Source organism: Nerophis ophidion, linkage group LG13 (genome assembly GCF_033978795.1).
Source record: "Nerophis ophidion isolate RoL-2023_Sa linkage group LG13, RoL_Noph_v1.0, whole genome shotgun sequence".
In the NCBI taxonomy this organism is placed as follows: Eukaryota; Metazoa; Chordata; class Actinopteri; order Syngnathiformes; family Syngnathidae; genus Nerophis; species Nerophis ophidion.
In genome coordinates, this window is record NC_084623.1 from 29,923,914 (window position 1) to 29,948,876 (window position 24,963).

A 24,963-nucleotide genomic window follows, 5' to 3' on the forward strand; every position below is an offset into this window, starting at 1 on the left:
ATTCCTACCAGTGAAACACAATTTTTTTATGTATAGTACCACTTTACCTGGTATTTTCTGTGACTTGGAAATGATTACATATTTTTTTCGCCAACCATCTTGTTGATATAGGTAGGCGAAAAGTAATCATATCACATGTTTGCCCTGGTTTACTTTGATAAATGTTCATTAAATATCGACATATAAATTGTTACTATCCCCCCCAAAAACTTTTATTTTGTTAACCGCGTAACGGAAGTACTTAGACGTTGTCATGACTCAGTAGTAAAAAAGAAGTACGTTGGAGCGATAGCTGCTGATATTTATTCAACCACAGAGAAACATCCTTAGGAGACACAAAAGATTCCCTGATGATTTGTATATTGCTGGTGGCTGGTCACGGCACCATTTTGGAGACTCAAATAAAGGTAAGCATTGCGTATGCGACAATATTATTTAGCTACCTCAGGCAAAGTTGGCGGGTTTGCAGTTACTGTTATGTTAACAAAAAGGTTTAATCAAACTGATGTTTTTAGATCCAAACTAGTATCTAACCCCGATGCAATAGTGGAATTGGTTGACAAAACGCATGTGAGTTACGTTTTTTTTATTAAGTTTGGAGTTTATTACTGACGGAAAGTATACGTCATTTGTCGTGGATACACACATCTATATATATATTTCGATTGGAACATATTTGTTTCCATCGCAAATTAAATACTCCACTCCAGCTGTGTCTCAATTCGGAGGCTGCATCCTTCCAAGGACTCAGCCCATGCGGTCGACAAAGGTGGGTCCGAGAGTCCACTTCAAACTCTACCTGGCCACGTATGTTGTGCCTTCCATACATTTACGTCACTTATATGCTGCTCAATCGCGCGAAGTTGAATACTGAAAAACTTAAGAGAAGAACGTCGAATTGTTTTTTTTTTGTTGTTGTGTTTTTTGTATTCTCTTGGTTTACCTTTAGGGCAGGGGTCACCAACCTTTTTGAAACAAAGAGCTACTTCTCGGGTACTGATTAATGCGAAGGGCCAGCAGTTTGATACACACTTAAATAAATTGCCAGAAATAGCCAATTTGCTCAATTTACCTTTAATACATAAATCTATCTATATATATAAAAATGGGTATTTCTGTCTGTCATTCGGTCGTACATTTTTTTTCCTTTTACGGAAGGTTTTTTGTATGGAATATATGATGAAAAAAACACTTAATTGAACTTTTTAAAAGAGTAGTAAACATAAAAAAATGAAAATTAAATTTTGAAACATAGTTTATCTTCAATTTCGACTCTTTAAAATTCAAAATTCAACCGAAAAAATGAAGAGAAAAACTAGCTAATTTGAATCTTTTTGAAAAAATAAAGAAAATAATTCATGGAAAATCATTAGTAATATTTCCTGATTAAGATTAATTTTAGAATTTTGACGACATGTTTTAAATCGGTTAAAATCCAATCTGCACTTTGTTATAATATATAACACATTGGACCAAGCTATATTTCTAACAACGACAAATCATTATTTCTTCTAGATTTTCCAGAACAAACATTTTAAATGAAATTCAAAAGACTTTGAAATAAGATTTAAATTTGATTCTGCAGATTTTCTAAATTTGCCAGAATATTTTTTTGAATTTTAATCATAATACGTTTGAAGAAATATTTCACAAATATTCTTCATCGAAAAAACAGAAGCTAAAATGAAGAATTAAATTACCGTATTTCCTTGAATACGGCATATAATATGTGCCTGCCTTGAATTACTGCCGGGTGATACTCGCTTCGCAAAATAATTAGCGCATGCTTAGTATTACCGCCTGGTCAAACTCGTAACGTCTCGAGTGACACTTCCCCTGTCATCATTTTCAAAATGGAGGAGGCTGATTTCAATACCGGTAATTTGTAAGATTTAAGGTCCAAGCTTACATCACACTCACATTTTTACTGCATGCCTTTGGTAAGTGCCGGAGTGAGAAGAGGTTATAAAATAATTAGTGCATGCTTACTTTTACCACATGCCTTTGGTAAGCGCAGAAGTGAAAAGAGGTTTTAAATTAATTAGCGCCCCGGCGGCAATTCAAGGAAATACAGTAAAATGTATTTATTATTATTTACAATAAAAAAAAAAGTACTTGAACATTGATTTAAATTGTCAGGAAATAAGAGGAAGGAATTTAAAAGGTTTAAAGGTATATGTGTTTAAAAATCCTAAAATCATTTTTAAAGGGGAACATTATCACCAGACCTATGTAAGCATCTATATATACCTTGATGGTGCAGAAAAAAGACCATATATTTTTTTAACCGATTTCCGAACTCTAAATGGGTGAATTTTGGCGAATTAAAAGCCTTTCTGTTTATCGCTCTGGAGGGGATGATGTCAGAATGTGACGTCGCCGAGGTAATACAGTCGCCATTTTAATTTTCAACCCATTGTAAACATTGGCTCTCAGCTCTGTTATTTTCCGTTTTTTCGAGACATCATGCCTCGTCGGTGTGTTGTCAGAGGGTGTAACAACACTAACAGGGAGGGATTCAAGTTGCACCACTGGCCCGAAGATGCGAAAGTGTCTGCCGCCAGACCCCCATTGAATGTACCAAAGTGTCTCCACATTTGACCGGCAATGACAGACGTGGCACAGAGATGCATGGATAACCTGCAGATGCATTTGCAATGATAAAGTCAACAAAATCACAAAGGTGAGTTTTGTTGATGTTGACTTATGTGCTAATCAGACATATTTGGTCGCGGCATGACTGTCAGCTAATCGATGCTAACATGCTACGCTAATCGACGCTAACATTATTTACCTGCGGTGCTAAAGCAGACATGGCACAGAGATGTATGGATAACCTGCAGATGCATTTGCAATGATAAAGTCAACAAAATCACAAAGGTGAGTTTTGTTGATGTTGACTGCCAGCTAATCGATGCTAACATGCTACGCTAATCGATGCTAACATGCTATTTACCGGCGGTGCTAAAGCAGACATGGCACAGAGATGTATGGATAACCTGCAGATGCATTTGCAACTACATTACATTTCCTTCCACCCACATTTAATGCGAAAAAAACACTTACCATTTGACGGATTTAAGTTGCTCCAGTGTCACAAGATGCGAAAGTCCTGATCGTTTGGTCCGCACATTTTACCGGCGATGCTAACGCAGCTATTCGGCCATGCTATGGCTATGAATAGCATCAATAGCTATTCGCTCAATAGCTTCAGTTTCTTCTTCAATACTTTCATACTCCAACCATCCGTTTCAATACATGCGTAATCTGTTGAATCGCTTAAACCGCTGAAATCCGAGTCTGAATCCGAGCTAATGTCGCTATATCTTGCTGTGCTATTCGCCATTGTTTGTTTACATTGGCAGCACTGTATGACGTCACAGGGAAATGGATAGTGGCATCGCAAATAGCTAAAATCAAGCACTTTAAAGCTTTTTTTAGGGCTATTCGGAGATCGGTAAAATTTTGAAAAAAACTTCCAAAAATACAACATGCCACTGGGAACTGATTTTTATTGTTTTTTAACCCTTTTGAAATTGTGATAATGTTCCCCTTTAAGGTTGTATTTTTTTTCTAAAATTGTCTTTCTGAAAGTTATAAGAAGCAAAGTAAAAAAATTAATGAATTTATTTAAACAAGTGAAGACCAAGTCTTTAAAATATTTTCTTGGATTTTCAAATTCTTTTAAAGTTTTGTCTCTCTTAGAATTAAAAATGTCAAGCAAAGCGAGACCAGCTTGCTAGTAAATAAATAAAATGCAAAAAATAGAGGCAGCTCACTGGTAAGTGCTGCTATTTGAGCTATTTTTAGAACAGGCCAGCGGGCAACTCATCTGGTCCTTACGGACTACCCGGTGCCCGCGGGCACCGCGTTGGTGACCCCTGCTTTAGAGGAAGCGGCTAAGATCTTACAGCACAGCCACTGTCGAATTTTCCTACGGTCCGAGCCTATTGATTATGGGAGATGGTTGTAATGAAAATGTGTCACATGTTGACAAGCATTTTAAAGCCGTTATTCCTAATTATTAGTTAATGGTGGATTTGTTTTCATATCTGTTAGAGTGGGACCTTTTTAAAAACATGCAGAAGATCCTGAAAGAGTCCTCGTGGTTTATCCGTACAGTAATACCACACACAGTTACTTTATTAATAAGTGATTCACAATTAATGTACTCAATTATAATATTATTATTATATTATAATAGATAATATTAATGTAATTAATCATCCAAACTGGTGTATACGTATTTTGTGTCATTTAATTTTGCTCTGTTATTGTCCAAGTCGTTTTGTAATTATCCTGCGCAGCGAAAAAGAACAGACAAGTTAAACACAATATCACAATAATCATTAATACAAGTAAACATTTTATAATAACATTCAAATGTGCACAAAAAAACAGTAATAACTAATATCGGTTCATTGATGCACACATTTACAATACTTCATTATTCCGGCCACAAATTAATAGAACACAATTAAGTAAACTCCGTGCAGCCTAAAAAATGTAATTAAAAGATAAGGTTTTACTGTTAAAAATAGCTCTGGGCACGAAGCTGTCTGCAATGGCCAGGTATATGGCTCTCCCTTGGGGTAAAAAGAAAGGCAGATCACAGAGGTCGTTCAGCATTACGATGGTCAGGGTCTTGTATTTTAACACAAATGTATACCTCTACTGAGATCCCAACTTGACATGTCGGCTTTAAGCTGTTTTAAATGAATAAATAAAGCTATTTTTTGTATGCTATGTACAAACCCTGTTTCCATATGAGTTGGGAATTTGTGTTAGATGTAAATATAAACGGAATACAATGATTTGCAAATCATTTTCAACCCATATTCAGTTGAATATGCTACAAAGACAACATATTTGATGTTCAAACTGATAAATATTATTTTTTTTGCAAATAATCATTAAATTTTGAATTTGTTGCCAGCAACACGTGACAATTAATTTGGGAAAGGTGGCAATAAATACTGAAAAAGTTTAGGAATGTTCATCAAACACTTATTTGGAACATCCCACAGGTGTGCAGGCTATTTGGGGAACAGGTGGGTGCCATGATTGGGTATAAAAACAGCTTCCCACAAAATGTTCAGTCTTTCACAAGAAAGGATGAGGTGAGGTAAACCCATTTGTCCACAACTGCGTGAGCAAATAGTCAAACAGTTTAAGAACAATGTTTTTCAAAGTGCAATTGCAAGAAATTTATGGATTTCAACATCTACGGTCCATAATCAATCAATCAATGTTTATTTATATAGCCCTAAATCACTAGTGTCTCAAAGGGCTGCACAAACCACATCGCAAACCACAACGACATCCTTGGTAGAGCTCACATAAGGGCAAGGAAAACTCACCCCAGTGGGACGTCGGTGACAGTGACAATGATGACTATGAGAAACCATGGAGAGGACCGCATATGAGGGCAAAAAAAAAAAAAGGTACGGTGTGGCGCGATGGAAGAGTGGGCGTGCGCAACCCGAGGGTCCCTGGTTCAATCCCCACCTAGTGTAAACCTCGTCACGTCCGTTGTGTCCTGAGCAAGACACTTCACCCTTGCTCCTGATGGGTGCTGGTTAGCGCCTTGCATGGCAGCTCCCTCCGTCAGTGTGTGAATGTGTGTGTAAATGAGTAAATGTGGAAGTAGTGTCAAAGCGCTTTGAGTTCCTTGAAGGTAGAAAAGCGCTATACAAGTACTAATACTAATACAAGTACTATACTAATAAGCCGGAGTCCTTTGAACGCAGTTTCCTTGCCGGGACATATGGTACAATACAACCGGCAAGATAGGCTGGAGATAGACCGTGTAGTATTTTATACGTAAGTAGTAAAACCTTAAAGTCACATCTTAAGTGCACAGGAATATCATCATCAAAAGGTTCAGAGAATCTGGAGAAATCACTCCACATAAGCGGCATGGCCGGAAACAAACATTGAATGACCGTGACCTCCGATCCCTCAGACGGCACTGTATCAAAAACCGACATCAGTCTCTAAAGGATATCACCACATGGGCTCAGGAACACTTGAGAAAACCACTGTCGCTAAATACAGTTCATTGCTACATCTGTAAGTGCAAGTTAAAGCTCTACTATGCAAAGCAAAAGCCATTTATCAACAACATCCTGAAACGCCGCCGGCCCGAGATCATCTAGGATGGTCTGATGCCAAGTGGAAAAGTGTTCTGTGGTTTAACGAGTCCACATTTCTAATTGTTTTTGGGAATATTCCAAAGGGGAAGCAAACCATCTAGACTGTTATCGACGCAAAGTTCAAAAACCAGCATCTCTGATGGTATGGGGTTGCATTAATGCCCAAGGCATGGGTAACTTACACATCTGTGAAGGCACCATTAATGCTGAAAGGTTCATACAGGTTTTGTAAGAACATATGCTGCCATCTAAGCGCCGTATTTTTCATGGATGCCCCTGCTTATTTCAGCAAAACAATGCAAAGCCACATTCAGCGCGTGTTACAACAGCGTGGCTTTGTAAAAAAAGAGTGCGGGTACTTTCCTGGCCCGTCTGCAGTCCAGACTTGTCTTCCATTGAAAATGTGTGGCGCATTATTAAGCGTAAAATACGACAGTGGAGACCCCGGACTGATGAACGACTGAAGCTCTACATAAAACAATAATGGGAAGGAATTCCACTTTCAAAGCTTCAACAATTAGTTTCCTCAGTTCCCAAACGTTTATTGAGTGTTGTTAAAATAAAAGGTGATGTAACACAGTGGTGAACATGCCCTTTCCCAACTACTTTGGCACGTATTGCAGCCATGAAATTCTAAGTTAACTATTATTTGCAAAAAATAATATGGGGCGCGCACGCACACACACACGGCACAGTGAGCGAACGTTACGCTAAAAGCTAATTAGCCTTCACCTCAAGGACTGCAAGTGAGCTGAGCTGCCGCTTATGTTTCTAGATTGTCAACGGTCTCATAGTGATGTGCTAGTAGTTGACTGGAAGGTGTTTTTTATCATTTGGAGAGAGTCCGCTGCTTTATGTTTACCTGCAAAACACCTATCTGTTCACCCGCACCGTCTCTTCTCTCTGCCTGCCTCTGTCTAAATCGCTGACTCCATGCGCTCTGAATATGCACTGCTAATTGGCTGTTACATGCGCTCTGAATACGCACTGCTGATTGGCTGTTACATGTGTTCTGAATACACACTGCTGATTGGCTGTTACCGCTCCGTGCGTAACCAATCAGATGGTTCAGTGTGTGGGACAATGCTGGGTGCTGCGGAGAGTACTGACTGAGGCAGAACAAAGCGAACAGCTTGTTAAGACGTTAGTTTAGGTCAGTCGTTCTCAAACTTTTTTGGTCATCCCCCACTTTGGACAAGGGGGAGTTTTCAAACCCCACCTGTATGGCGTCACATTAGTGCCAAAAATCCAAGCGCATAAAAACTGTTATCGCGCGCTGATTCTCCACTTCGTGCGCGCGCGTGTGACACCCTTGGACCCTTGGGTGCGCGCGTGTTGCCTTTCTGCGTGCGCACGCGCCGTCTTCGTTTTGGCACTTTGGGGGCGTGTATGCTTAGACGGCCCCTCCTTTCTGATTGGTCAGGCGAAAAAAACTCAGAGCCAATCAGAAGTATAGCAGGGCGGGTCATCGTCAATATGTATCAAGATGATACAGCTCCTGTCGACAAACAAATTGTAAAAAGTCCAAATTTAGTGGAGTTGTGGAAAATGCCAATCGAATTTTATCTGAAAGTCTTTGAAGAAGGTAATGTCTCATCTGTTAAGAGAACGTCACATAGTTAATGAAGTTTTAAGATCAATATCTCTCTCTTCATACACATACAACTAGTCGACAGATGTCAGTCAATGATGGAAATTATATTTTCAAATATGTTTTCTTTCCTCACTTGTCTGTTTTAAAAAATATTTTTATTTATTTAATATTTGTGTATATAAATATTGAATGTATGCCACAATGTTGGACTATTAATTTTCTTTCCTCTATCTACTTTAAGTTTACACCAGAGTCTACCCAAACCCACTTATCTATGCGTATTTCATATTAGGACCACATGATTAGCATATGGGCCTAATTATTGATGTTATGATTGCAATTACTATTTTAGTAGAATAATGAATGACAGGTTATCACTACAATTAATGAAAACGGTTTTAATATTACTATAAAAAGTATTTACGTTTCTGCAAACAGCTCAAACTATGGAAAATTAAATATCAGCCCAGATCAGTATATATGGCAGAGTTAAAAATATCTATTTAAAAAACAACAAAAAAAGCCAGCTCCATACATTAGGCATATTAAATCTGAGAGCTAATAGTGTAAGGTTTAATTGTTCAGCCATGATAGCGCCATGAAAACGTGATTTCCTTTCTTTTTAATCCCAGGGAACTGCCATGCACCGCGCTCACATCTGTTAAAATCTCATTGAGTTTGGGGCTTAGCTGCCTTGACGCGAGTGCTTCCCGATGAATGACACAGTGCGTCCAATGCGCATTTGGCGCAACCCTCTTTATTAGAGCCTGCAGCCCGTTTCTTGACCCTGCCGTGGTCTGTGCGCCATCAGAGCAAAAGCCCACACAGTTTTCCCATTTAAGGTTGTGTTCTTTGAGGAAACTGTCCAATATCATCAGCAGTGGCTCTATTTTTTATGTATTTGCAAAACAGCAAATCCTCGCACAGTGACACGCCATTCACAAAGCGGACGTATGCGATGAACAGGCAGTCTTTATTGCTGTCAGTAGCTTCGTCCACTTGTAAAGCAAAACTACTTTATTTTCATTTGTCTACGAGTTGTTCCTCAAGCTCACTTGCAATGTCGCATATACGTCTCGCAACTGTGTCGTTTGAGAGCGGGACACCTTTTCATTTTGCTGCGTTTGTCTCTGACTGACGCCATGTCTATTGCAGCGGGGAGAATGAGCTGCTCAGCAATTGTGTGTGGTTTTTTGCATTGTGCAATTCTGTATGCAACTCTATATGAAGCCATTTGAGCGTTACTGTTTACTGATGCAGCGTTTACCATGCGCTTCTCCTGTTGACGGTGCTCTGCCAGTTTTTTTTTAAAGAAATCAAGTGGCTTATTGACGTGATTGGGGTGTGTGGTCTCAAGGTGTCTCTTTAATTTGTTGGGTCTCATGCTGTCTGCTGCTAGCGGTTTTAGACACAGAACACACAGGGGTCTCACCTCTGCCCCCACCACCGCTGCTGTGAATCCAAGAGCAACATACCCTTAATCATATTTTGTTTTCGGTTGGATTTTTGGTTGATTAGGCCCGTCAGATTTTTGTTTCTCTGCAGGCGCTGGCTCTGGGTCGATGACCTTTAAGGTGCGAGTCACAAATTTATCCATTTTGTGTAATTGTGGTCCACATATTAGCCTGCTCCCCATCCGCGCGAAAGTTTGTTCCGCTTAGCCCCGCCCCCATTAGTTACTGTTGCTATGTCTGTAAAACTTTCTCTCCTACCTAGAAATTTAAAGCCTACAGGAAAAATAAGAAATGTACATTTATTTATATAGCGGATTTCACAGACAGAATCACAAACGTGATTTACAGTGTGTATAGAAAATAAAAGCATAGTAAAAAAAAAAAAAATCTAAGAATATAATTAAAAAAAAAAAAAATTTTTAAGTGAAATTTCTTTCCGTTCCTCACGCCCCACCTGTCATGTCTCTGTTCCCCACCAGTGGGGCGCGCCCCACACTTTGAGAAACGCTGGTTTAGGCCGCCTTAACAACAAAGTGCTTTGGGAAATCCTGTTATGTATGTGTGTGTGTGTGTGTGTGTGTATATATGTATATATATATATATATTAATCGATTAGCAAATTAATCGTTAGTTGCAGCCCTAATATATATATCACTGGTGAATGTATGATGAATTAATTGGTGGTGGTCGGAGGGGCCGTAGGCGCAAACTGGCAGCCACGCTTCCGTCAGTCTACCCCAGGGCAGCTGTGGCTACAGATGTAGCTTACCACCACCAAGTGTGAATGAATGATGGGTTCCCACTTCTCTGTGAGCGCTTTGAGTATATAACAATAGAAAAGCGCGATATAAATCTAATCCATCATCATAATCATATATATATATATATTAGGGCTTCAACTAATGATTAATTTGATAATTGATTAATCTATCGATTATTACTTCGATTAATCAATTAATAATCGGATAAAAGAGACAAACTACATTTCTATACTTTTCAATACCTTATTGTAAAAAAACAGCATACTGGCACCATGTCATTTCGACTTGCCAAATAAAACAAGGCAAGTGTTACAAAAATGTTACTTTTTTTTTTATAAGTGCACCATTGTCCTGCACAATAGGAATAATTTTGCTTAGGGGGATTTCAAACCTGACTATTACCTATTCCAACCATTCTGCAATGTTGGATGCTGAATGTCTTTCCTCTAGTGGCATGGTCTTAAGGCAGATTGACTTCATGTTATATTTGTCTCCAATGTAGTGGCATGTATTGCCAAGGTAGGCTACACTTGTCCACACATCAGTAGTGAGAGCAATTTTGCTCTGGGTGGCTTTTATGTCAGTCTACACTGCATAGAATGTCCGCTCGTACTTCCTCTCCATCAGTTTGGTAAAATGGTTCCTCGAAGGAAGAGTGTAATGACGTTGAGGACGTGAATCATTTTTCTAAAACCTTCATCCTCCACCATTGATGGTGGCCTCATGTCAGTTACCAACATATTCAGGATAGCATCAGTCAGTGCAGCCGCTTGCCGTGGTGTGCACAACTTCCTTTGTACCAAGTCTGTAATGCTGGCTTGTTTTGTTCTGAAATGAGAGAAACTAGGGATGCACTGAAATGAAAATTCGTGGCCGAAGCCGAATAAAATTTAAATGCATTTTTTCACTTTTTTTTTTTCATACTGCATAAGTAGCCTAGAATACATTTTTAGACATGTTTTTCAAATGCAGTAAATTTTCATTGAATATTGACATTTGTTTAATATTCCAGTAGCCTTTGCTTTAAAAAAAAAAAAAAAGCACAAAGTTTTTCATTTATATAAGGCCTTCAAACAAAACATGCACTCCAAAAAAAAAAAAATGTATTAAAGTGGATAAACCCACAACAAATGAATTATTGTCCTTTTGGCAAAAGTCTGATTAGCCACAGTAGATAGGCTAATAATGTAAACAGAAGGCTCAAGTAAATCTCAATTAAGTGTGTGCTTGTAACCTCATACACTTATACAGGTAGCTTACACAACAGGCTAATAATGTAAACAGAGGCCCCACTAAATCTCAATAAGTGTGTGCTTGTAACCTCATACACTTATACAGGTAGCCTACACAACAGGCTAATAATGTAAAAAGAGGCCCCACTAAATCTCAATAAGTGTGTGCTTGTAACCTCATACACTTATACAGGTACACAACATATCCTAGGCCAGAACTGATTTGTCAATAACAGTACTTCAGCTTCAGAATAAAAAGAAGGAAACTAACTATGTATAAAACAAATTTAATTTGTCTTAGATGTCAGACAAAAACATCAACAACTGTGCCTGTATGTCAAGCCCCCCAAAAAAGGTTAAGAAATCTGGCCCATGATTGAACCTATGCTGACCCCTGCTGTAGACATTCCAACAAAAACATGCATTAAAATGCATTGAAAAAACCTAAGTGCAAATAACAAATGAACTATTGTCCTTTTGGCATAAGTCTACTTAGCCTAATCCTTCAGGAACAGTGGCAGGTTCTTCTTTATGAACAGTAGCTTCTCTGCTTTGTCACATGTCAGATGTTCCTCCTCTCATCGAGGACATTGGATGCAGCACTAAACAGCCTCTCACTGTCTGTGCTGGTGCATGGAGCAGACAAGTACCTTGGAATGGAAACAACATTGTAGGTTCAGTTCATTATTATCAAGCAATAAAAATGAATAATACAGAAAATAAACCAATCCCTTTCCCATCAGCTTATTGTTATGCACTTTATTGTAGTATTCCTATGTTGTTTTATATTTCATTAATTAAATATATATTTTGTTTTTAAAAGTGTAAACCACTTCAAAAGACAAACACAATTTAAAAAACACTATAAACCACTTTGGAGTTATGTTTTGAAAAGTGCTGTAAAACTGTTATTACCTGCGTGCCATCTGTGCTAAGTCAGGAAAGCGGTCTCGATTGGTCCTCCAATATGTTAGAGGATTGTCACTCCTGGGGATGAGGACTTCTGACAGGTAACAGTCCAGCTGTTGAGCAGTGGCACTTGTAGTAGTCTGCCTGGAATCTGAGTCGTTTTCCTGAAGGATTTCTTCAAACATGTCAGAGAGTGAGGGTTCACGCGCTGCCTCTGTGGTGCGCATTCTTTTTCTCTCTGCGCCCTCTCTGTGCGTCACTTCACTGTCTCCAAGTGGTTTTAATAAGTCCAATTCAGCCTGGACCATTTCCTTTACCCTCTGCTTTTTCTCCACACCAATGTAGTGATCCTTGTATCGTGGCTCAAGCACAATCGCGATGCAGAATAAGGGTTTAGAGTCTGCCTGACTAAAACGTCTGTTGACAGCTGCACTTTTAGTAGTTTTGACTCCGTGGTCCGTTTCAGCTTCATTCTTGAGAAGACACATGAGTGCTGCAAGTAATGGGATAACATCTGCTGCAGATGCATTAGATGAACTTATCTCCTTTTGTTACCTACTCAAATGGGGCGAGAAGGGAGAGTGTGTTCTCGATTAACACCCACTGGTATGAGGCGTATGTATCGGGCAGATCATAATCTGCTACGTAGGCAGCCAGGACTCGTTTTTGTGCCAAAAGGCTCTCCAGCATATAAAAAGTACTGTTCCACCTAGTGCTTAGATCTCGCTGGAACCGTTTTGGTGGCATTCCGAACTGTTCTTGAATAGACTGGAGGCGAGAATAAGCAAGAGGGGAATGCTTAAAGTGACCTACAATTTTCCTCCCTGTCGCTATGATATCCGCAATACTGCGCTGGCTTAACACACCTTTGTGGACCGCTATCTGTAAAGTGTGGGCCATGCATCGTAAGCCTCTCAGGTCACTGTCTTCCATCGCCTTCACCATGTTGCGAGCATTGTCACTGACAACTGCGTGCACTTTAGCCCGGTATATGTGCCACATTTCAAACATCCTGGTGAACGCGTCGGATATGGCTGCTGCCGTATGGGACCCTCTGACTCCTGTGAGTGAGGTACAATCTTTTGTAACTTGAAATCCTCGTCTACCCATTGTGCAGTTAAACTCAGCATGCTGGTGGGGCTGACATCCGCGCTCCATGTCTGTCGTGAAGCTGAAGTGAACATCATTATCTTTAACCAAGAGCTCGTGGACGCGGGCTGTAACACTGTCATACATCCCCGGTAAGCACACATCAGAGAAATACCGTCTGCTCGGTATCGTGTAACAGGGCTCAATGTGCTCCATGAGTCTCCAAAAGCCAATGTCCTCCACAACACTAAACCGTTGATCATCCAAAGCCCTAAACTCCATTACCTTCTTTGTAATTCCGTTTGGTTTGACACTGTCAGTCGCAAACTTTTTCGTCCTCTCAAAGACGTCGGCCACGGACGGGGTGGGCGTTGTCGTGCTGTGACCAGCTCTCCTTTCAGCTGCTGCAGCTGCAGCCGCAGCCGTCTCTCTCTCGTACTCGGAATGCTTTTCTGGGTGTTTGGCTTTTGAATGATAAATTAAAGCAGTAGCGCTGAAGGTCTTTGCTGAGGCACCTCCTCGAGACAGTTTGGCTGAACTTTCGTTGCAAACTGCAATTCTTTTGTCACTTTCCGACTCTTTAAAATATCTCCACACTGCTGACATTTTTCCGAAGGCGCCGGGTTACAAAGTCACCGCGTCACTGCACGTTGGTTGATTGCGTCACCGCGTCAAAAAATTGCGTCATTGCGTCACACGCCACTATTCGGCCTTGCTTTTAACTCGTTCCACCGAAGGCCGAATGTGGCTTTTTTTGCCATATTCGGCCTAATATATTCGGTTACCGATTATTCGGTGCATCCTTTGGAGAAACCATATTAAGAACGTTCATAGTAGCATCATTTACAAACCCTGTTTCCATATGAGTTGGGAAATTGTGTTAGATGTAAATATAAACAAAATACAATGATTTGCAAATCATTTTCTACCCATATTCAGTTCAATATGCTACAAAGACAACATATTTGATGTTCAAACTGATACAATTTTTTTTTTTGCTAATCATTAACTTTAGAATTCGATGCCAGCAACATGTGACAAAGAAGTTGGGAAATGTGGCAATAAATACTGATAAAGTTGAGGAATGCTCATCAAACACTTATTTGGACATCCTACAGGTGTGTAGGCTAATTGGGAACAGGTGGGTGCCATGATTGGGTATAAAAACAGCTTCCCAAAAACTGCTCAATCTTTCACAAGAAAGGACGGGGCGATGTACACCCCTTTGTCCACAACTGCGTGAGCAAATAGTCAAACAGTTTAAGAACAACGTTTCTCAAAGTGCAATTGCAAGACATTTAGGGATTTCAACATCCACGGTCCATAATATCATCAAAAGGTTCAGGGAATCTGGAGAAATCACTCCACGTAAGCGGCATGGCCGGAAACCAACATTGAATGACCGTGACCTTCGATCCCTTGGATGGCACTGTATCAAAAACCGACGTCAATCTCTAAAGGATATCACTACATGGGCTCAGGAACACTTCAGAAAACCACTGACACTAAATATAGTATTAGTGCCCAAGGCACGGGTAGCTTACACATCTGAAGGAACCAATAATGCTGAATGGTCCATACAGGTTTTGTGGCAACGTATGTTGTCATCCAAGCAACGTTATCATGGATGCCCTGGCTTATTTCAGCAAGACATTGCCACACCACATGTTACAACAGCGTGGCTTCATAGTAAAAGAGTGCGGGTACTATACTGGCCTGCCTGTAGTCCAGACCTGTCTCCCTTTGAAAATTCTGAAGCCTAAAATACGACAACAGAGACCCCGGACTGTTGAACACCTCAAGCTGTACATCAAGCAAGAATGGGAAAGAATTCCACCTGAAAGGTTTCAAAAATGTGTCTCCTCAGTTCCCAAACGTTTATTGAGTGTTGTTAAAAGAAAAGGTAATGTAACACATTGGTGAACATACCCTTTCCCAACTACTTTGGCATGTGTTGCAGCCATGAAATTCTAAGCGATTTATTATTTGCAAAAAAAATAAAGTTTATGAGTGTCTTTTTTGTGCATTCAATTGAATATGGGTTGAAAAGGATTTGCAAATCATTGTATTCCGTTTATATTTACATCTAACACAATTTCCCAACTCATATGGAAATAGGGTTTGTACATGTAACTCAATACATACCCAGTTGATTTAATTAATAATTTCTGACGTAAAAGACAAATACGCCACCATATTAAAAAACAGCTAAATTATTAAATAAATGGACATTGGAGTTACAGAATACACCAATAACACAGAAATGTAAATCATCAGATCAAAACTGGATCAGATATAGTACACGTTTCTATTCTGAATAATAAAGGATTCACTTTAGGCTAACTCTGAATCATAGCATGAAATATTCCAGCACCTTCATAACGTTTAGTTATACTAAAGCGCCACTCAAGTCTAAATAGATCTATATAGCTTTATTGGGCCCGGCTACATTGATCCATTATGAAACCAACCTGAGATATTTCTGTCCCGTTACGTTTATTTCCAAATTGGTAAACGTGGGTTTTCTCTCTCAAAACGCCGTCAAATGTGCCGGAGACACATTATCATTCCCGCGTTGCAACAAAGACATAACGTTAACGTTACTCATAAAAAAGCTGAATTTATGAATGCCAGTTGCGACTCATAATAACACAGGAAAGGAAGTCGCCGCACTCTGCAAAAAGTTCCTAACACTCTGAAAGTTATACACAACAGTTGCTGCAGCGCTTCCATAAAAAAAATCTCCTGGTCGACAAAAGATTAAAAACACACAAAGACGGACACAATGGATCAATATACTCAGACTATGGACTTAAAAAAGTTACGTACCGTGAGTTCTTCCCTTCATCCATGGCTCCCTTCAGGTGCTGCCGAAGCAATGTTGTCCTTCCGTGCCACGCGATGTCCATGCTGCACATTTTGCAGGAAATGTCTTCTTTGAATTCTTTAGAGTAAAGTGTTCTGACACTTTTGACGACTTAGGTCGTACACTTTTCTCCATTGAAGCAATAACCTCAATGTTTCTCCGCAGAACAATCCGTACTGTTTTCCTCCGCCATTTTTCGAATGTTTCCAGGCAAAGGTGACGGCGTGGTCGCGTGAGCTGCCCATGACACATCATATGCCGGCTCACTGCCACCACATGAGACGTAGCGTCAGCGTCGCAATTGCGCTGTTTTGTACTGTTATTGTACCTATTTTGATTATTGTTTTTCAGCTGTTTGTAAATGTTGCAGTTTATAAATAAAGGTTTAGGGGAAAAAAAAAAAAAAAAAGCCTCCGCGCATGCGCATTGCATACATCCAACGAATTGATGACTAAATTAATCGCCAACTATTTTTATAATCTAATTTATTTGATTAGTTGTTGCAGCCCTAATATACATATATATATATATATATATATATATGTATATATATATATATATATATATATATATATATATATATATATATCAGGGGTCGGCCACCCGCGGCTCCGGAGCCGCATGCGGCTCTTGGATCACTCTGATGTGGCTCAGCTGCATTCTTGCCGACCCCCACATTCTTCCGGGAGGTTTTCCGGATTTCAATGCCTCTCCCAGAAATCTCCCCAGGATAACATTCTCAGATTTTCACCCGGATAACAATATTGAGGGCGTGCCGTGATGGCAATGCCTTAAACGTCCTCTCGACCATGTCATCGCGTCTGCTTTGATGCTATGCTATCTGAGTGCCGGCCCGGTTGTAGAGGGCACTAAACGCATTGTCATCATAGCATGCCCTTATAATTGTTGTTTGGGTGAAAACCAGCAGACACTCAAGAGAATGGTTGCTCTGAAACTCGGTAGTCTCCCGGAAAAATTGAGATGGTTGGCAAATGTGATGTTGCCAAGCGGCATTCAAATAAAACTTGCGGGCCGCAGTAATATTACATTTTCATATAAAGGTGTGAGGGCCGTGTGTCTGAGACCCCTGGCAAAATACAACTTTGTACGCTGTGTTATTTCATTTTAAATTTCAAAAGAGTCTTGTGGCTCCCATAGTTTTCTTTATTTTGTGAAACGGGTCAAAATGGCTCTTTGAGTGGTCAAGGTTGCCGACCCCTGATATATATATATAAACCCCGTTTTTGTATGAGTTGAGAAATTATAAACGGAATACAATGATTTAAAAATCATTTTCAACCCATATTCAATTGAATGCACAACAAAGACAAACTCATAAACTTTTTTTTTTTTTGCAAATAATAATTAACTTAGAATTTCATGGCTGCAACATGTGCCAAAGTAGTTGGGAAAGGGCATGTTCACCACTGTGTTACATCACCTTTTCTTTTAACAACACTCAAAAAAGGGTTATGAACTGAGGCAACTAATTGTTGAAGCTATGAAAGTGGAATTCTTTCTCATTCTTGTTTTATGTAGAGCCTTAGTCGTTCAACTTTCTGGGGTCTCCGCTGTCGTATTTTACGCTTCATAATGCGCCACACATTTTTGATGGGAGACAGGTCTGGACTGCAGGCGGGCCAGGAAAGTACCCGCACTCTTTTACTACGAAACCACTCTGTTGTAACATGTGGCTTGGCATTGTCTTGCTGAAATAAGCAGGGGCGTCCATGATAACGTTGCCTGGATGACAACATACAGTACTTTGCTACAAAACCTGTATGGACCATTCAGCATTATGGTGCCATCACAGATGTGTAAGTTACCCATGCCTTGGGCACTAATACACCCCATACCATCACAAATGCTGGCTTTTGAACTTTGCGCCTATAACCACCCGGATGGTTATTTTCCTCTTCTTTCCGTAGAACACCACGTCCACAGTTTCCAAATATAATTTGAAATGTGGACTCGTCAGACCACAGAACACTTTTCTACTTTGCATCAGTCCATCTAAGATGAGCTCAGGCCCAACGAAGCCAGCGGCGTTCCTTGGTGTTGTTGATAAAGGGGTTTTGCTTTGCATAGCAGAGTTTTAACTTGCACTTACAGATGTAGCAACCAACTGTAGTTACTGACAGTGGTTTTATGAAGTGTTCCTGAGCCCATGTAGCGATATCCTTTACACACTGAGGTCGGTTTTTGATGCAGTACCGCCTGAGGGATCAAACGTCCGTATATCATCGCTTACATGCAGTGATTTCTCAAGATTCTCTGAACCTTTTGATGATTTTAGGGACCGTAGATGGTAAAATCCCTAAATTCCTTGCAATAGCTCGTTGAGAAATGTTGTTCTTAAACTGTTCGACCATTTGCGCGAGAGTATGTAAGAAGGCGGGCTTGTTTTCCGTCTCTGTGAGAATAAGAGACGAGGAGGAGTGAGAAACGCCTGTTGTGTAATACCCGTAGCTAAAAGCAACTTGACCTGAATCAGCTAACGTTAGCCATGTTAATGTTAGCTCTCGGCGAAAGCGTATGACGCTAGACGCGCAACAGTATGTGACGTATGTAACAAGCCGGGCTTGTGAGAAGGAGACGAGAAGGAGTAAGAAACACCAATAATGTAATGCACTCAGCTAAAAGCAACTGTGTGAGAACATATAATTGAATATTACGATATAGTCATTTTCTATATCGCACAGAGACAAACCTGCGATATATCGTTTGTATCGATATATCGCCCAGCCGTAATATGTGTGTGTGTGTATATACATATATATATATATATATATATATATATATATATATATATATATATATATATATATACATATATATATGTATGTATATGTATATATATATATATATGTATATATATATATATATATATATATATATATGTATATATATATATATATATATGTATATATATATATATATATGTATATATATATATATATGTATATATATATATATATATATGTATATATGTGTATGTCTTGATTGGATTATCCAGAGAATAGTGCTCGATAACGTGGTAGAGTGCAATATGTAGGTGTGGGAAAAAAATCACAAGACTACTTCATCTCAACAGATCTGTTTCATGAGGGGTTCCCTCAATCATCAGGAGATTTTAATGGAAGCATTCACATACAATGGTTTATATAGAGCACAGAGTGGGTAGGTACAAGCAGGCGTAGGGTGTGGTGATTGGCTCATGTGTTACCTAGGAGGTGTTTCCGTTTGTGGCGGCATGTTGAAATGATTTCACTGCGCTTGTTGAGGGATGATAAATCTGGATGATATATAATAAACAGTTTCTCTTTTAAGCATAGGTTGCATCTTTTATTACCACTGTTGTAAGGTGAGCTGGATGCAAGAATTTGCCATGTTATTGAATATTCAACATTATTGTCTTTGAGGTTCCAAATGTGTTTGCTGAGTTCTGTAGAATTCTGCAAAGTCTGGTTTCTAAAGGAGGCGTTGTGATTATTCCATCTTGTTTTGAACGCTCCTTCGGTTAATCCTACGTACGTGTCGGATGTGTTAATGTCCTTGCGTATTACCTTTGCTTGGTAAACGACTGATGTCTGTAAGCACCTTCCGTTGAGAGGGCAATCAGGTTTCTTGCGACAGTTACATTCATTATTGGTTTCAGAGTCGTTTAGTCTGGGGGTAGGCAGTCCTTTTGCAATTGCTTTGTTGTGGTTTGAAATGATTTGTTGCATGTTATTCATACAGCTGTAGCTCAATTTAATGTTGTTCTTGTTGAATATTTTTCTTAGGGTGTTGCCTTTGGGGAAGTGTTTGTCGATCAGAGTGAGGAACTTGCGGCCGATGTTGGTTGAGACGTCTTTGCTGAATGGCGGATTGTACCAGATGATGTTGTTTCGTTTTCTGCTCTTTTTTGGTTGGTTTCCTGGAGTGGGTTCATAGGTGAGGGTGAAGTTGTATCCGCTTTCATCAAGTGCTTTCTGGTACGGGGGGGTTGCTTGGTCGAATTCAGCTTTGCTGGATGACAGCATCGATAGCCTTTTATTAATTCCGGTAGGTATTCTTTTCGTGGTGGTGGGTGGGTGGTTGCTGTCATGGTGCACGTATTGGAGTGTTGTGTTGGGTTTCGTGAATGGTTGGTAGCTGTTATTTCTCAGGTTGAAAGTGACGTCGAGGAAGTTGACGGTTTGCTTGTTGGCTTCAATCGTGATCCGTAGGCCGTTTTCTTTGAAGATATGGCATATGCGCTTCTTGGTGTTCTCGCTGCTCCTTGGCGAGGCGCGGCACACTGCCAGTCCGTCATCACGGTAAATACCAAGGTTCAGGTTGAGGCTAGCAAGCTGGGAGAGGAGGAAACTCCCAACGAGTTCGCACGTTTCTGCTCCGTCAAAACTCCCCATAGTAACGTCAAATGTTGAATTGTTCTTTTTTTGCCATGGTGTACTGTTGTGGATGAGTATTGAGTTCTTTGCGTGGATGATGATGTTTCTTTCGTTGCCCGTGATTGAGTCGTAGTCCGAGGCGAAGTTTAGTACTTGGGTCAGTAGGTCTTGCGTGATGGAAGGGTAAAATTCTTCGATGTCGAAGGAGATAAAGTTGTGTTGTTGTTTGTCTTGGATGTTGTTAAACCATTTGATTACTGCTGCTGTATTTCTCCATTGGTTGAGTGGTGTTTTGTCCTTGATTTTTGCGTTGATTCTGTCCAGGATTATTTTGCTGATTTTTCTTATTTCGGATTTAGTTGGGTTTATTAGTCGGCATGTTGGGTTATTTGCGAAGTTGGGTTTGTGGTCCTTCAATGTGATGAAGGCTTCTTTGTTGGCTGTGGCGTCCACCCTGTCCTCAATATTCAGTTCGGTTGCGATCCGTTTGTTTTCCAAGTGGATGTTCCAAGTGGATGTTCTGTAAAGTGTTCTGTAAACACTTTACAGAACATCCACTTGGAAAACAAGCGGATCGCAACCGAACTGAATATTGAGGACAGGGTGGACGCCACAGCCAACAAAGAAGCCTTCATCACATTGAAGGACCACAAACCCAACTTCGCAAATAACCCAACATGCCGACTAATAAACCCAACTAAATCCGAAATAGGAAAAATCAGCATATCTATGGGTATGTATATGTATGTATATATGTATGTATATATATATATATATATATATATATATATATATATATATATATATATATATATATGTATGTATATATATATATGTTTATGTATGTGTATATATATGTTTATATATGTGTATATATATGTATATATATGTGTATATATATGTGTATATATATGTATATATATATATATATGTATATGTATATATACATATATATACATTCTTGTAAGATGGCGGCGCCCGGACGGGCTGCGCTCTCGAGGAACTCCTGCTAAAGATGGAACATTTGGCAGAAATACCGGACAATTCCACAAACTTTATGGCTGGCTCACATCGTGGTCACTCCGTGATCACGTACGACCGCCAGACACTTCTGGATGTGGACACATCGGGCCGTTTTGGACCGATAGACACTTGCGTGCTAGACTTGCTAACTAGCATGGGAATACATCGGCGGCTACATCCAGCGGCCTGTGAAGCAGGGGAGTCTAGTAGCAGCGGGGGCCGTCTACGGAGCAGACGCCAGCGGTGTGATCGGAAACGCGGATGCCGAGCGGGGCTAAAAACAAAGCAGAAGGCTAATCCCCACAGAACACCACTTTCCTCCATCCCGAAGACGGATTTAGATGGAAAATGCGAGACTACTGGTCTGGGTAAGGAGTCAGTTAAATTAGAACAAGTTTTTTCTGCTTTGAGTGTTTCAGAGTTGGACATGTGTTTTACTGAGGTGGCTAACTATGATGCGTGCAGTTTATCAAAGCAACAAACAAACAATCGGAAAATCCCGTTACTGAGGTGGCTAACCATGATGCGTGCAGTTTATCAAAGCAACAAACAAACAATCGGAAAATCCCCGTTACTGAGGTGGCTAACCATGATGCGTGCAGTTTATCAAAGCAACAATCAAACAATCGGAAAATTCCTGTCGTATCAATTCCTAGATATGGTCGTAACTATACTAAATGCACTGGGCATAATAAACACAACATTATTAATATTGCTACTACGGATAATTTGATCAAAAACTCCCTAAAACAGCCCACTACCTATAATATAGGTTTTTTAAACATAAGATCATTGTCTCCTAAAACGTTGTTAGTTAATGATATTATCAGAGACAACAATCTTAACGTCATCGGTCTCAGCGAAACCTGGCTTAAACCAAACGACTTTTTTGCGCTAAATGAGGCATGTCCTCCTAACTTTACACATGCGCATATTGCCCGTCCGCTCAAAAGGGGTGGGGGGGTTGCACTAATATACAACGAAAACTTTAACCTTAGTCCTAACATAAATAATAAATATAAATCGTTTGAGGTGCTTACTATGAGGTCTGTCACACCGCTGCCTCTACACCTGGCTGTTATCTACCGCCCCCCAGGGCCCTATTCGGACTTTATTAATGAATTCTCAGAGTTCGTTGCTGATCTAGTGACACACGCCGATAATATAATCATAATGGGGGACTTTAATATCCATATGAATACCCCATCGGACCCACCGTGCGTAGCGCTCCAGACTGTAATTGATAGCTGTGGTCTCACACAAATAATAAATGAACCCACGCATCGCAACGGTAATACGATAGACCTAGTGCTTGTCAGGGGCATCACCGTTTCCAAAGTTACGATACTCCCGTATACTAAAGTATTGTCTGATCATTACCTTATAAAATTCGAGGTTCAGACGCATGTTCGTCAAACTTATAATAATAATAACTGCTATAGCAGCCGCAACATTAATACAGCCACAACGACAACTCTTGCTGACCTACTGCCCTCGGTAATGGCACCATTCCCAAAGTATGTGGGCTCTATTGATAACCTCACTAACAACTTTAACGACGCCCTGCGCGAAACCATTGATAACATAGCACCGCTAAAGTTAAAAAAGGCTCCAAAAAAGCGTACCCCATGGTTTACAGAAGAAACTAGAGCTCAGAAATTATTATGTAGAAAGCTGGAACGCAAATGGCGCACGACTAAACTTGAGGTGCACCATCAAGCATGGAGTGATGGTTTAATAACTTATAAGCGCATGCTTACCTTAGCTAAAGCTAAATATTACTCAAATCTCATCCACCGTAATAAAAACGATCCTAAATTTTTGTTTAGTACGGTAGCATCGCTAACCCAACAAGGGACTCCTTCCAGTAGCTCAACCCACTCAGTTGATGACTTTATGCAATTCTTTAGTAAGAAAATTGAAGTCATTAGAAAGGAGATTAAAGACAATGCGTCCCAGCTACAACGGGGTTCTATTAACACTGACACGATTGTATATACGGCGGATACTGCCCTCCAAAATACTTTCTCTCGTTTTGAGGAAATAACATTTGAGGAATTGTTACAACGTGTAAATGGAATAAAACAGACAACATGTTTACTTGACCCTCTTCCTGGGAAACTGATCAAGGAGCTCTTTGTATTATTAGGTCCATCAGTGCTAAATATTATAAACTTATCACTCTCCTCGGGCACTGTTCCCCTAGCATTCAAAAAAGCGGTTATTCATCCTCTTCTTAAAAGACCTAACCTCGATCCTGACCTCATGGTAAATTACCGACCGGTGTCTCACCTTCCCTTTATTTCAAAAATCCTTGAAAAAATTGTTGCGGAGCAGGTAAATGAACACTTAGCGTCTAACAATCTATGTGAAACCTTTCAATCCGGTTTCAGGGCAAATCACTCCACGGAGACAGCCCTCGCAAAAATGACTAATGATCTATTGCTAACGATGGATTCTGATGCGTCATCTATGTTGCTGCTCCTCGATCTTAGCGCTGCTTTCGATACCGTCGATCATAATATTTTATTAGAACGTATCAAAACACGAATTGGTATGTCAGACTTAGCCCTGTCTTGGTTTAACTCTTATCTTACTGATAGGATGCAGTGTGTCTCCCATAACAATGTGACCTCGGACTACGTTAAGGTAACGTGTGGAGTTCCCCAGGGTTCGGTCCTTGGCCCTGCACTCTTCAGCATCTACATGCTGCCGCTAGGTGACATCATACGCAAATACGGTATTAGCTTTCACTGTTATGCTGATGACACCCAACTCTACATGCCCCTAAAGCTGACCAACACGCCGGATTGTAGTCAGCTGGAGGCGTGTCTTAATGAAATTAAACAATGGATGTCCGCTAACTTTTTGCAACTCAACGCCAAAAAAACGGAAATGCTGATTATCGGTCCTGCTAGACACCGAACTCTATTTAATAATACAACTCTAACATTTGACAACCAAACAATTAAACAAGGCGACACGGTAAAGAATCTGGGTGTTATCTTCGACCCAACTCTCTCCTTTGAGGCACACATTAAAAGCGTTACTAAAACGGCCTTCTTTCATCTCCGTAATATCGCTAAAATTCGCTCCATTCTGTCCACTAAAGACGCTGAGATCATTATCCATGCGTTTGTTACGTCTCGCCTCGACTACTGTAACGTATTATTTTCGGGTCTCCCCATGTCTAGCATTAAAAGATTACAGTTGGTACAAAATGCGGCTGCTAGACTTTTGACAAGAACAAGAAAGTTTGATCACATTACGCCTGTACTGGCTCACCTGTACTGGCTTCCTGTGCACTTAAGATGTGACTTTAAGGTTTTACTACTTACGTATAAAATACTAGACGGTCTAGCTCCATCTTATCTTGCTGATTGTATTGTACCATATGTCCCGGCAAGAAATCTGCGTTCAAAGGACTCCGGCTTATTAGTGATTCCCAAAGCCCCAAAAAAGTCTGCGGGCTATAGAGCATTTTCCGTTCGGGCTCCAGTACTC

At 40.1% G+C, this 24,963-nt stretch overlaps 2 protein-coding genes across 2 annotated transcripts in view; one reads left to right on the plus strand and one right to left on the minus strand.

Moving 5' to 3' along the window:
- The first annotated feature begins 228 nt into the window (after positions 1-228).
- Positions 229-24,963, plus strand: part of gkup (glucuronokinase with putative uridyl pyrophosphorylase) — a 123,524-nt gene continuing 98,789 nt past the window's right edge. Inside the window, exon 1 of the mRNA XM_061918741.1 lies at positions 229-407. Coding sequence (XP_061774725.1) covers positions 351-407 — 57 coding nt within the window. The 5' untranslated portion in view covers positions 229-350. The remainder of the gene's footprint in view (positions 408-24,963) is intronic.
- LOC133564937 (zinc finger BED domain-containing protein 4-like) lies at positions 11,259-12,612 on the minus strand. The gene is made up of 2 exons (XM_061919460.1): positions 12,112-12,612; positions 11,259-11,846 (listed from the first exon to the last, which is right to left on the minus strand). Exons 1-2 carry the CDS (start codon positions 12,591-12,593, stop codon positions 11,759-11,761), a joined length of 570 nt encoding a protein of 189 aa, XP_061775444.1. The 5' UTR covers positions 12,594-12,612; the 3' UTR covers positions 11,259-11,758.